General features: G+C 43.2%; 1 protein-coding gene across 1 annotated transcript in view; it reads right to left on the bottom strand.

The window, feature by feature from the left end:
* LOC144678739 (contactin-associated protein-like 2) overlaps positions 1-15,003 on the bottom strand; it is a 2,328,914-nt gene that overhangs the window by 252,125 nt on the left and 2,061,786 nt on the right. Inside the window, exons 17-18 of the mRNA XM_078538599.1 lie at positions 13,150-13,368; positions 345-581 (exon numbers count right to left, since the gene is read on the bottom strand). Coding sequence (XP_078394725.1) covers positions 345-581; positions 13,150-13,368 — 456 coding nt within the window. The remainder of the gene's footprint in view (positions 1-344; positions 582-13,149; positions 13,369-15,003) is intronic.

The following is a 15,003-nucleotide window of genomic DNA, read 5'->3' as shown; positions in this document are numbered from 1 at the left end:
TTCTTACCTTTATTATATTTCTACATTTATACTTACTATTTATATTTTCCTACATTAAACTGCATCTGCCATTCAGCTGCCCATCTTGTCAACTTACTGAATCATCTCTGTTAAGTCCTATCCAGATCATAATCCAATATTTTACTTAAAGTTAATTTGCTTTACTTTTTTTAAATGCAAGATCTGTTATACTAAGAATTTAATTATTAGCCTGACTGATTCCCAGATGGTTTGCTTTGTACCAGTATGTACATGAGTTAGAGCATTTTGACCATTCATTGTCAATAGATGGAAGATCTAGCTCATACATTAACACCAAAACACCATCGGAGTTAAGGCCATACCTTTAGTACAGAAGGGGCCATCATATGCAGTCTGCATGCAGTCACACGAATAGCCATTGTATTTTTCCACGCACTTTCCTCCATTTCGACAATACATGCCATAACTGGTACAATGACCTGAGCAGCCAGGTTTCACCCCCGGAGTAATTTTTGCTCTCTCCTCAAGGTCGAGAGTGACACCATTCATCTTTAAAGACCGGATACATCCAAGATAACCTCGCTGCCCTCCAGCAGCTCCTGTGAAAAAAAAATTGAATGGATGAAATGAAGCACAATGAGACAGAGAATACAGCTTGGAATTATTGCTCAATTGCACTGGCTTTTTCATTGCAATTACCCTGATATCAGCATAACTGGTGCAAAAGATTGTGGAATTTTAAGCACAATTTTGTTCCACACAAGTTGGGTTTCTGCAATTACTTATATTCGTTTTAAGAACATTGCACCAGAAGCGGCCTCCATGCAACTGCTGATGCCCCCAGAGTAAAGTTTCTGCTCATTGTGCTCATTTGTAAGCTTTCTTGGAAGATTGAAAAATTAAACTGAATCTTTTGGGGGCAAGGACACCAATAGGTGCGGCTTGAAAAATTTTTCTTGCAAGTTCTTTTAAATTTACTCAGGAACTGAAACTGTGCCCCAAGCGAATTAGAAAATAGCTTTCTCTATTTTTAAAAAAACATTTTCAGTAATTTAAAATAGGCTCATTCACAGTAAATGGATTTACACTGTGATTTAAAATACTTGCTTTTTATGATAAATTCATTTGAGGCTTTTAATTAAAATTTACCAAGTCACAATTTTTAAATATATCAAGTAATACATTTTAAAGCATTTAAAAAAAAATACATTTTAAAATATTGCCTGATTCTGCTGGTTCATGAAGGTTTGCGTTCGCCTATATTTAAGTGAGTTTGACCTGAATGGACTAAAGACACATATATTTCCTGCATAGCTATTAAATAGACTCTGGTTTCGAATTAACCTTTTGGAAGAACACAAAATTTAATTCACTGATGTCTTTAGTCAATGCTACAAGCAATATCAAACTGCTACAATAGATTAACACCACCTCCATAAACTTCATCTGTACAAATATTGCATGAAATAACATCAGACTAGTATATTACAAGGCGATATCAGGGATCAGCTGAACAGATCTATGTGGTTTATTAAATAATCATCAAAAGTTTAAAACAAGCTGGGGTAAATTTTCTCATCAAGATTCCAACTGAGCATTAGTTGGATGGTATCTTATTAGCATTCACCCGACCATTGGTAAGCTGATTTAGCAGATCAACTTCATTCATGTAGTTACAACTGACCCCTGACATTTATGGGCCTCTTACTGGAACTTGCTGGATGAACTACTCTGACAATTCATGTCCCCTCAGTACTACACTGAAATTTCAGTCTAGATTATGTATGCAAGTTCTAGAGTGGGACTTGAACCCATGACCTTCCAACCAAGAGGCAAGTGCTACCACCAAATAAATGCTGACTGTTTACACAGCCTGCTAATACCTTTACTGTAAATTTCAGCATTTATAGAGACTGTTTTGACTCAAGAGCCAATGCAATAAATGTGGAGCCAGGTGACCAAGCTTGTGGGCAAGAGATAGAGTGGCACAATTCTCTGCCCTATTTGATAACTGATAAAATTGAAGTATTGTAGAATGAGATGCTATCAAGGAGGCTGGCCCTGCTTAACATTCCAGGATACTTCATGCATTGAACAGCATCGTGGAAGGAGGAGAAGAGGACCTGTGGCTGCAGCTGGCCATTACTACCAATGGCAATGCCAACTTTACGGTACAACTATCAGCAACTCTGTATCTGGATGTTTATTCTACATGGTCATTGCTCGGTAAGTGCACTTTGACTGCAAATGCGGATAGGAGGATACTATCAGTTAAGTACAATCTGTTAGAAGAAGGGTCATATGGACTTGAAACGTTAACTCTGTTTCTCTCTCCACAGATTTTCTCTCTCCACAGATGCTGCGAGACCTGCTGAGTTTTTCCAGCATTTTCTGTTTTTGTTTAAGTACAATCTGTCTCTGGTGCAACTTGACCAGGTATCATTTCTCCATCAATCCTCCTCTTCTTTCAGCAATAAACATAAGAGGGAACCAAATGTCTCAAAATTATGGATGTACCAATAAAAAGAATGGCAGTGCCAGAACACTTAACACAAAGCCTGCTGAATAACTAAATGGCAACAGAAAGGAAACAAAAAGCAAGTTTCAGATTTATCATCCAAATTGTGTTACAAATCTTTTGTTTGAGTGTTTTAACTGCAAATCCACAAACAACACACCCTACTATCCCTGGGCACTCATATCGTATGTAAAAGACCAAACATTGAGTGGATATCCAAGTAATGTCATCCAAGTTTTAATCTAATGAAGTGCAGTCTGGGACCTGTTTCTGGTAGCAAAGCCAGGATACAGAATTGGATAGACGATAAATGGATGGAAAGATGACATAATGAGCCTCAGCTTTTCTACAATCTCTTGACAATCAGTTGGACCTGTCTTAAACCCACAAATTGGGCATAACTGAGCAGAAATCTATTCTACTGTATCCTTGAAACTACTGGAACTTTCCTTGGCTGCAGGTAGCATGACAACTCGACTAGCAGTGATTTGAACTGAAGGGCTATTATACCTTGCAATTTAGACTGAAATGACGCAAGGGCCCCAATTTCATGCAAATATCTAGTATGAGTAATAAGCTTGCATGGTGAAACCTAGAAAGATTTTAAGTCCTGTACCTCATTTCCACATCCAGGTACTGCCTCCTGACTTTGTTCATTGTGCTGCAATAATGACAGAAAGTGCTGCCTGACCGACTGATGTGAGGGTTGATTTATCTGTCAAGTGGCCACTTTTGGGGTGTGTGGGAAGGTTCCCCTGCAGGTGGTAAGTGGTAGGGAGAGGATTGGGCAGTAATTGGGGCTCCTGTTTCTCCTAATCTGATTATTTTGAAAACTCACTGCTGGGCCTCTTTTGCCTTTGGACAGGTTTAGCCTGATGGGGAAACCATCACCATTCCCTCACTCAGGCCTCATGTTAAAATGGCAGATTGGGCCCTGATTACATCATCAGAACTTGATCTGCCTATTTAAAAAAGACTGTGCTGGTTTTAGACGGGCATCCTTGACACTTGCAACTTTTAAGTTACAGGCAGTCAGATTGGCGCAGCAAAGAAGTGAACATGTCTTGGCTTCATTTTAACTGCCCACAACCCTCCCATCCACACCCTCCCACCCCACCACCTGGCTTCTGACAGATTGAGAAAGTTAAAAGGGGGTCTTTTTCCAATGCATTTGACAGGCAACACAATGGTATTCTCTCCTTTGTATATTGTGCTCGTGGCTTCCATCTTGGGCAAACAGTATCCTCTACAGTAGAGAGGGCTGAGTGCTAACCTAATGGATGTTTTTTAAAATTATGAAAGGGTTTGATCGGGACATGGAGAAAATTTTGCCAGTTGTGTGGAAACCAGAACTAGATCATAAATATAAAATAATCTTTGATTATTTTGCTGCAAAGATTAAATTGTCCTGAAATGTAAAGTGTTGCGCTAGTTACATTGGACTTGGTTGTGTTCAGTAACCCTTACTACTGACATGTATGCAGATTTACGCTTTTAATTGTTCTTCACTTCTCAAATGTTCAGTCAGTAGGTATTCATTCATTAGCATAAACCAACAGATTTTGTGAATCAGTTGAAACATTTATGCTTTCAGTTCAGATACGTTAAATTAATTTTTCTTCTGGATTACTATCCATATTGGCATTTACTTCAGTGTAATCCTATTAGCATGTAACCTTTACGCAAATGATTGCTACAGTATTTTAAGGCTTATGTTCAACCATAACGAGAGGCTGTTCCCTTCAGCGTCTTCATCAGCTTGTAACCAGTTTGTAACTTCTGTTTGGGAAAATATAGATTGTTTTCTTTCCTGGACTACTTACAACATTTCATATACAAAGTAGAAACCACAATAAAGATCATACTTAATTACATTTTTAGCTGTGGAGTACCATAAGCAAGATTCATAGATAAGGAAGATTTGAATTGACAGAGAGGAGCATATTTTCCATTCCTAATTGTTAAGTGAGAGCCATTGGAACACATACACTGTAATATGCCACCAATCTGCAGTTAACTGTATAATTTATATGTTTGCAATCATGGGTAATGATAATTTGGGAGAAAAAGCTGTGGTGTTGGTGATTGAAGTAACAGTACTCTTTAAAGGACAGTTGTATCTTTAGGTAATTTAGTTGCACTCTTCTTCTTTCGTAAAGCTTTAGGGGCAGAAGCTGTCATCACAGTTTTAATGTCAAGTTCTCTAATCAATCCAATGCCCTGTTGGACAGTAAGTGTAACTCCAGGATGTCACCCTCGAACTTGAATCGGGAGCAAGATGTTATGTGCTCCATAGTTTGGTTAGGGTTTTTGCAGTCACAGCGAGGTGACGTTTTGAGGTGCCATTTGTACATCAGGCGGCTACGTCGCCTATATCCAGTCCCTATTCTATTGAGGATTGTCCTCATGCTCTGGGGGAGATTGAAGCCTGGTTGCTGAGATATTGGGTAGGAGACAATGGGCGAAATTCCACGCCCCCCCCCCCCCGCCAACCATAAGCTCCATGGTGGGAGTGGGAACCCGGAGTGTTCCCTGTCGATGAGCAGGGTGGGCTGTTATGCACAACCATGTGCTCCCTGCATGCACGTGGTTCACGACGTGTATCGTGGTGGGGCAGGTAGGAAGTCATGCACCCCGCCTTCATGCCCAGGCACCATATTTAAAAGGCACCTGGACAGCCAATGATTTAGCGTGCCAATACTCCAGGGCACTGAGATGGCACCAAGCACTGGCCCCACGCTTCAGCGATGCCTCCCTGGAGAGTCCCCTTCAGGCCATGGAGGACAGAGATGGGAGCAGGAGGCCCAGCCGGCTCACCACACTGACTTGGGAGAAGGTCACCAGGGTGGTCAGTGCCAGAGGGTACAGACGAGGACCATCCTGCAGTGCAGGAGATGGATGAATGATTTAATCTGCGTCACCAGGGCAAGTGAACCTTCTACTCTTTGAACTCAATTCACCATTCTTCTGAATCTGGCATGAGACGTGGGCATCATTGGCAAGGGCAGCATCTGTGTTGCCCATCCCTAAAAACCCTTGACAAGGTGCTGGGATGCTGCCTCATTGCCCTACTGCAGTCCGTGTGGTCTGCTGGTAGGGAGGCAACTGCGGGTTGCTGACCCAGCCACTGAAGGCACAGCCATTGTGGGTGGGGGAATGGAGGGCGGGTGGTTGGAGTAGAGGGTAATTTGCAGATGCTACTGATCCCCTGCCTCTGCTGTCCTTGTCCTTCTAGCTACTAGAGTTAGTTAGTCTGGAGGGGGCTGCCAAAGTAGCCTTGGGGACTGGCAGCAGTGCATCTTTAACATAGCACACAAAGCTGCCACACTATAGGTCAGTGCTGGAGGGATTGAAACTCTTTCGAGTTATCAACAGTCACAGATTGCAACTCTTTCGAGTACAATCACAGTTCTTGGTTTCCGGGAGTGGGACATGAACCCAGAACCCTCTGATTCAAAGGCGAGGGTGCTATGAACTGAGCCACAGCTGACAGGGTGCTGGATGGGGTGTTAATCAAGCGGCCTGCTTCGTTCTGGATGTTGTCCAGCTTCCCAAGTGCTGTTGGAGTTACCCTTATCCAGACAAGTGCACAGTATTCCCTCAAAATCCTCATTGTGCCTTGTGCATTATGGACAGGCTTTGGGGAGTCAGGAGGTCACGTATTAGCCACAGAGTTAGCAGCGTGTGATCTGCTCCTGTGCTCACAATCCATCTATCTAAATTATGCAGGAGAAGACAGTGCACAATAGGCAAGAGAGGGAGAGGTCAGGAGGGGTTATGCCTGACATCCAGCCCCTCACACAATTTAAACAGCAGGCTGCCGAGCTGGCGGGGGTGGGATTGTGACCATGCCTGTCCGAGAGCAAGATCAGCCTCCCTGAAGCACCCAGTGAGGAGGCATGCTTAATCTCTGAAAATTGCAACCTGAGGGTGATGCTGGGTGCAATGCAGGAGCCAGCCTAGGCTGTCACTCATTCTCTATTCTCTCCCTTCCAGGTGCCAGTAGGATGAGGGGGAGGCCAGCTCACTCCAGAAGCAAGTCCCCACCCCCAGGAGAGCTCAAATGATGACAAACACTTCTTCACACCTGTAGAGCCATCACAGCCTTCACCTGCTCCCACCACAAGCCCAGAGACACACACCTCGGTGGGTGATGTATCTAGGTTAGGCTCAGGCTCACTCTGGTGGTCACCGCACAGACACCTGTCCAGAGCAGGTGAAGGCGGTGAGAGTCAAGGCCTCTGGTACTCAGAAGACTGCAAGAGAAGAGATCCCTGCTAAGTCAGAGTCAGATGATGAGCCTCTGGAAGTGGCCATGGAAACGATGCTGGAGTATTAATGAGATGCAGGGGAACATCAGGCAGAAGTGTCAGAGGCTCTCAACAGAGTGGCACAAGAGACAGAGAGGTGCGTCTGGATGCTCTCTGATGTCGTGGCTGCAGCATGTGAATGCATGAAGATCTCCCTGGGGATGATGGCGGTGGCAGACACCATGGAGATCCTAGTCCAGCAGAACGCGGAGTTTCTGCTGGATATGGGCTCTGACCTGCGCTCCCTTGCTCTAGCCATGGGTAAGCTCATACGGTGCCTGGGACGAGGTGGACAGAGCACCTTGATCTCGCTCTAGCTGCCCCTTCTCTTCACGGAGTCAGGGACGGGCCCTCGGACACCCAAAGGGAGGAGGAGTGTCAGGTGGACACCCTTGGGGCTTCCACCCAGGACACTCCAAGGGAGTCCATGCGGTCTGAGTGACCTCTGGATGTGACCCCATCAATTCCAGCCTCTGAGACTGCTGAAGGTGCACCTATTGACTACTGTGCCCTCTTGTCAGTGATGTTTGGCAGGCATCCTCTGGAGGGCAGAGGCCTGGAGGGCAGGTACCGCCTCCTCTGCTGTGGATGTCGGGGAAGCACCTAGCGTAGTGGTAGGGTAAGAGAAATTAAGAAGTGTTAAGTTAACGCCCGTGGCACAGGTGTACAATCATTGTATATAGTTTTAACATCTGTCTCACTATATGAATCATTTCACTTCATGGGTGTCTCCTGGGATTTTCTTGCTGCTGTTTGTGTTGTTTACTGTCCACACCACCCCCCAACCACCACCCCTTCCCGGGAGGGGAACCAAGGCAGGGTCTAAGTCCCCCTGAATGATCCCTGCGCAACGAGGCATCGCTCTTTGCCAAGGCTCATGCAAGCCATGTCCGAGAAGCCTCCCCCTCATGCTACTCCCCTTTCCCCCATTGCCCTCTAGAACCTATAGAGAGATCTTTGCCTTGTCAGGATAGACTATCAGGGCTTTCCTCCAGTTGTCCAGTTGAGCTGACCTTCAGCTCCATCCGATGGCCCTCCTCCCACATAGAAATTTTCTGTTGGACATTGAGGGCGCGACATCCTGATCTGCCTGTGCCTCAGGATGGTGCGCGTCACCTTCCAGACAGTATCCAACACCTTTTACCCTTCTCCTCTAACCCACCCCCTAACCCCCATCACCTTCTGCCCCCCTCCGCCTGGTGTTACCTTCACCCTCCCATTGGTTACCCTTGAACCTCTCCACATCACCCCAGACCCCATCACCGTTAGCCTTCAAATATCCTCCCTCCCCATTGAGCCCACAACTGTCACAGTCCCCATGCCCACCATGACCCTGCCCACTCCCCAGATCCGTGTAAAAATCCTTATTCCCGTGAACGACCCCTCTCCGACGAGAACTACTCCTGGCACACCCGGACCCCCATCTTCCCACCCTACTGCATCCCACTGCCCCCTCTGACAGTCACAGTGCCCTCCTACCCTCAGTTCACTCCTCAGGATTCCAGCATTGACAGCACTGACACCTCCCTGTGAACAACTGCCTCCCCTTCAAGCCTTCCTGGTCACTGATGCCCCCCCCACAATCTAAGCCTTCCTGGTCATAGTCCCCATGTCTTCCAGCAACCCTTCCTACCATGTTTTCCAACCCCACTGTGTCTTCCAGAACCCCCACCGTGTGTACCGACCCCTACCCATGTCTTCCAGCAACCCTACCCCTATGATTTCTAACCCCCTCCATATCTTGTAGCTCACCCCCCTGTGGTTTCCTCAGAGCATCAAACCTGAGATCGTGTGGTCCTCTGGTGCTCCAGGCCACGGCTTCTCGGGTAAGTGCTCTTAACCCAGATGTGGAAAGGATGCTTCCACTTGTGGATGAGTCCAGAACTAGGGGGCACTGTTTTAAAATTAGGGGTTGCCCTTATAAGACAGAAATGAGGAGAATTTTTTTCCCTCAGGGGGTTGTATGACTTTGGAGTTCTCTGCCTCAGAAGGCGGAGGCGGTGTCACTGAATATTTTTAGGGTAGAGGTAGATTCTTGTTAGGCAAGGGAATCAAAGGTTATTGGGGTTAGATGGGAATGTGGAATTCAAAACACAAACAGATCAGCCATGATCTTATTGAATGGCGGAGCAGGTTCGAGGGGCCAAATGGCCTACTTCTGCTCCTATTTCATATGTTTGTATGTTCGTAACTCGCTCACCGTGTGCATGCCAGGTTTGTCTAGTTGTGAATTGGACCCACCCACAGTGGGGTGGAAGATATGCTGGGGTGGGGTGCAGGGGGAGGGTGAAGATTCCGGTCAGTTGGGGTTTTCATTAGGATGCATGAGATGTGTAATAATTATGGTGTTTTAGTGTGTAATGTACTCTTAAGAATAATACTTGTTAGGAAAGATCACATGATCTGTAGTAACCAAAAGGAGAGTAGCTCAGGCTACCTCAGCAGTCAGTGTAGAGACAGAGTAGGAGTTGAAAGCACACAAGTAGTTGCTGCTGACTGTATTGTATATAAACGTAATGTTTCCATTTAAGAAGTGTCTGCAGTTCAACTCTATTACTAATAGTACAACTCAGCCACCCTACAACAAGATGTAAATTTAGTTCCTGATGGGGTTCAGCTGGAAAGGTGATCCACCGCTAAACCGCCATGACAGTCAGGACCACTAGTTCCTGCCGTAATTTCCCACCATTAGAAAAACAATTTTTTTCATCCTGGCATATTTACCGCCCATGTCCGTTATGAACCCCTGCCGCTGAGGGCATGGTGGGGAAAAGTCTGACTAATGTGTCTACATGGGAGGGTTTTTTCTGCCCAAGCTTTCCTCCAGGTTTCATCAGTGTTATGGAATTGGAGATGTTCGATTCTTGTCCAGAGGGGGTTTCGTATAGCCATGTGGTGAGTTGGGGGGTGGGGTCTTGAAGATTTCTATGGATGGGAAGATCCAACTTGCTGTGGATACAAGTTATTTCTCTGCACATTGCTGCATCATGCCAAATGGAGAAAGGGGCAATATTTGAGAAGACAGGTAACCACTTAGATGGAGTTGATCTCAGAGTTCCAGAGATTATCCTCATTACTGAGTGAAGTTATGTGTCAGTGAGTTTGGTGTGATGACATGAGGCCCATACGGGTGCACAGTACTCAGCTGTCGAGAAACCAGAGCTATGGAAGAAGTGTGAAGGACAGTGGCTTTTGTACTCCAGCTTGCGCCGGTGAGCTCGCAGATGATGTTCACTCATGTCTTGCTCTTTTCGGCAATCTTTTGGAGGTGGTGATGGTAAGTGAGGGAGTGGTCAAGGGTCAACTTCCAGATAGGCAGGAGTTGAGTTATGCTGCACTTTTTCTCCACAGAAGGTGACATTTAGGGGTGCTGTATACCTTGCGCTTTTCAAGGTGGAATGCAGAAACGATGGGCTTGGCTGGATTTGGTTGCAGTCTGCACTTGTAGAAATATTCAGCCATTTTGACAGGTCAGAGTTTAGCATGGCTTCCATTTCCTGGGACAATTTTGCCTGAGTTGTCAAGACAATATCAACAGCATAAATAAATTTTAATGATGATATGCTGAGCATGTCACCTTTGTAGATGTTAAGAAGTATCAGCGCTAGGATGCTGCAGCTGCAGCTGCAGTGACTTACAGGGAGAGAAATTGAGTTAATCATTTCTATGGCAGCTGGTTAGAGAAGGTGCTGTTCTTAGGAAGGAGTAAAAAGGATAAACGTCCGTCTTCATACTTCTGGTGGGAGAACTGCTGCTGAGATTTTAAATGACTGGAAAATTGTGGGCAGTGTGTGCTCTCACTGTTGAGAACACAAAGTCAGAAAATTAAGCCTAAGGGATAGGAATTGGCCTTAAGCAAGGTGATGCCAGTTGTCAAATGCAGATAGCAGTTACCTGGGGCAAGGAAAAGGTGACTTGGGCGGAGGGCAGTCAAGGAATTTGGAAAAATATATTGTAGTCTTTAGATTCAGCTGTTTTTGTCATTTTACATTAAAATTGCATGATGACTGATATATCCATGAAAGCAAATGATGCACTATTATTGCTTTAATGAAATATAATTCTCTCCAAAGCCCTGAAGATGAGTCATATGGGCTCAAAACGTTAACTCTGTTTTTGTCTCCCCAGGTGCTGTTAAAAACTAAAAAAACTGCTGAGTTTTTCCAGCATTTTCTGTTTTTGCTTCTTTATAAATGTCTGGTAAGCATTTGTGTCCTCGAAATCTGTTATTTTTCTTACACTCAGACTTAAGAACCTAATCAATGCTGGCACTTCAGTGCAATACTAACGAATGCTGCATTAGTGGAGGAGTCTTTTGGATGAGGTTAAATTAAGGTCTATCAGCCTGTTCAGGTGGAATTACAAGATCCCATAGTGCTATTCCAAGAAGATCAGGGAAGCTCTCCTAATATTCTGATCAATGTTTATTCCTCAACCAAGATCACCAAAACAGATTAATTGGTTATTGGTCATATTTGGAACCTTCTATATTAATTGTTAGTGGCTACACGTCAGGACAAGTTCACTAGTTGTGAAGCACTTTCAGCTCTCTTAACAATGTGAAAAGGCACGTATAAAGGAGGTCCCTCCTTCATTTTCAGGATGTGCTAATTACACTTAAATCTAAGTTATAGAAAAACACTATCAGAACTCTCCAGTTCTGGGTTCTGACTCTGGTACGCAACACAGAATTCTTGCTCCTAGGTGGGATGTGAGCTCTGCAGCACTATGTGATCTGCTTGACTAAGGATGTTTTAACTATTGGATTGCAAGCCAGGGTGATATAGCAAATTCTCACTTCAAAGTTTTAACATTTGCCATATTGCACTCATGAACATTTTAAGATACAAACATAAGTTGATTTGGACTTCTTGAGATGATCAGGGGAATTCGTCCATTCAGAATTAATGTTAGATCATTAGTGATTGGAAAAGCAGCATTGACAGCCCTGGCTGCCTGTCCTATTTTACATCTAATCCTGTGGAGTCAACCAGAAGTTACAGGAAGTGTGAGCAGCTAAGGGTGGGAGATCAAAGGTCGTGTTTATTTGTGCCACAATGCTAGGGGGAACACTTGCTGCATATGTCGATGCAGTTACAGTGACGCAGGAGTTATAGTTGCACCTACTGCATGCTGCACCCTAAGAGTATTGCTCAAAATTAAGACTAGAATAGCAAAAAGAGGGGAAAATGCCAATGAGAAAGAAGTGGCAGTCTCAGCAACAATATTTACTAGGTGCTAAATCCAGATGCCTTTAATGAATTTGTGAATGTGTCAGCTACAGCACTTCATAATAGAACAAACCATATCTGCGAAAGAATTGTGCCCAAACTACCTTGTCCAGGTGTTTCTTGCTCAATTAATTGAGTACAGTTTATTATCTTAAATAAAATATGAAATAAAAATTCATCACCCAATGTGGGGCTCAAGATCATGACTCTGCGATTTACTGTCCCATTAACTACCAACTGAGATAACCAGGCTGTGCAGAAACATGCTCCACAAAGCCTCTCTAACTTGGTGACAGCTCCACAACTCACTGCCCAAAACGTTTCAAACTTTTACCCACCCCCACTGCTAGCCTGAGCAAGAAACTTGATTTCTGACAACATAGTTGCCTTTGCTGCTCATTAACATCAATTGAAAGTTTATGGTACAATTCCAATACTGCTCTTGTTTGATTAATTTATGTGTGTTTTAATAATTTCATTTCATTAGAGATAAATCCTGAATGTCCTGTACTGTATGTTTTGTTAGGCCTTTGTGGTGTACACGTCCATCAAACCTGAATCAATTAATGATAATTGCTGTCCTCAATCAACATTTAGTCAGGAGTCCCATCAATTTCTTTGCCCTAACCTTGCCTCAGTTAATTAATGGTGATAGTTGCTGCTGATGAATTGCTACCACTAATCAACCATTAAAGTAGCTTCAGTCGTGAGAAACCACTGCCTACCACTTCAATAATTTTGTCTGTAACCATTAAACCATTAAGGTGGTAGAGCATCCAAAATTAATGTGAACTGAAAGCAAAGGCAATGATAGTAATTTCTAAATTTCTTTTGATGTATTTGACTTCTAGTTTCCAGTTAGGATTCCTTATGAATATGCAACTAAGAGAAAGGTATTAAAATTAAGATCAGAAAACAACCTTTGGCTGCTAACAGTTACATTAAATGGGATGAAATTACTTCATAATAGGAAAAATAAATTAATTAAGGACACTCAACATGGCTTTCTAAAATGCAGGTTGTGCTTGACTAATAATGAAAATAATGGAATAATAATCAGAAGGGTCTGTAAAGAGTATAGAATGGCAAATAAGCTTTAATTACTTACCCACATAGAGCTGACTGTAGAGTTCTAGTCGTGTATGACCCTGGGTTGGTGCCTTCCTGAAATCCCTGCGCAGTAGATCTACTTGAAGGCTTGCTTCCTTTACATTGCGCTCAGCGATTACTCGATGCCACTGGTCATCATTTAAAGGATTTGGAGATCTCACTGTAAGTTCCTCTGGGCCATTGCCCACATCAAATGAAAATGTTACATCAGTAGGAGCTGAAAATAAAATGATCATAATTCAATTTTTATTTGACTAAAACATAAAAATTAGATGCACTTCTAGAGGGAAAGGGGATGAGATAATAATGGTGAGATGAAATGTAGACAGGATTAAGTATGATTTTAAAAATCAGCATTTTGGGCATAATAGCTTTTCCCTATTCTTAAAAGTTCATATATGTTTTTAAACTTTTGCTGCAATAGATAAGTACCTTAACAACTCAAAATTCCCAGCACTATCATTTTTTGTTGTCAGACTGAAGTTATACCAATGGAAGTCTTTCCTCTAGTGTGTCAATATAAAATGTTGTGAAGATCCTGAATTGTTCCACTTCCTTCATCTGGCATGAATATACAGGAAGACAGCCAACAGGACCTCAATTATACTTTTCCTCCCAAAGGGGGAAAGTGATAATTACATCACTAGCCCTTGGAAAGATGACGCAAGTTTCTATAGTAATTTGCCAATTGTCCATATGCCAAATCAGACAAAATGGGAGAAATGGGATCAAGGTGTGATTTGCTATCTGACCTATGTTAATGCACCAACTGTCTTTTAAGTTTGTATTAACGCATGTGTAGTTTCTGTTTAAATGTGACTTCTTGAAATTCAGGAGTCATGCCGAACCAGTAGGATTTGCCTTTATTATACGTAACTGATTTAAGTGGCCATGTGCTCAATGCCTTGGTTAAGGAAGGGGTGGGGGGGGGGGGGGGGGGGGGGGGGTGCCCATCTGGTTCACTAATGCCCTTTAGGGAAGGAAATCTGCCGTCCTTACCTGGTCTGGTCTACATGTGACACCAGTCTGGTCAGGCCTGGCCTACATGTGGCTCACTCGTAAATGCCCTCTGAACAAGGGCAATTAAGGAAAAATGCTGGCCTGGCCAGTGACGTCCACATCCCATGAATGAAAAAAAATAAGGTCATCATAAAGATAACACTTAGATTACCTGACAGTGAGTTCTTAATTCAATCTCTCCCATCCACCATAGATATCAATAAGAAATTGCATTAAAAAAAACCATATAAATGCAAATTTTAATTTATATTTTTTATTTATTACTTTTAATCTCTAATTATCATTTCATAAGAATTGATGGTCACTTCCTGTCATGAAGCTATTGTATATAATATTTTGGAAAATATTTTTCTTTTAAAATAGAGGTTTAGTCTGTGGGTATGTTTTAATTGGATTATAGACAGGTAGTCTGGGTGCTTTGGTATTTACTAGTTTTGATATATAAGGGAGATAGCGTGCTTTTGCATTTTCTGAATAGAACATTCAAGAAAGGGGGTGAAAACTGTTGCCTTTCTAGCAACTACCAAGCAATATGTTTATATTACTAATAAAATTGGTACAATGAAAGGGGTTTCATTGTTAAAAGGTGAAGTTCAAAGAGGCTGGTGAGACAATGAGAATTTGAATTCAATCAGTGGTAGTAGGTGTAACTTCAGTAGTTTTCGGGTGTACAGAGCAGAGGCAATGTAAGATCAAAAGGCAGCTGTAAGCATCCAACTGGCTCTACAACAAAAAGAACCTCATTCTGAATTTGTAAGGTGAACATGCTTTGCCTGGTGTCTGGTTAAGTCTATGGGTTACTGTTGCCTTAATGGAGACTAGTTTGGGAATT

The sequence above is a fragment of the Cetorhinus maximus genome, chromosome 3 (genome assembly GCF_964194155.1).
Source record: "Cetorhinus maximus chromosome 3, sCetMax3.hap1.1, whole genome shotgun sequence".
Lineage (NCBI taxonomy): Eukaryota > Metazoa > Chordata > Chondrichthyes > Lamniformes > Cetorhinidae > Cetorhinus > Cetorhinus maximus.
This window is presented reverse-complemented; position numbering and strand designations above follow the sequence as displayed.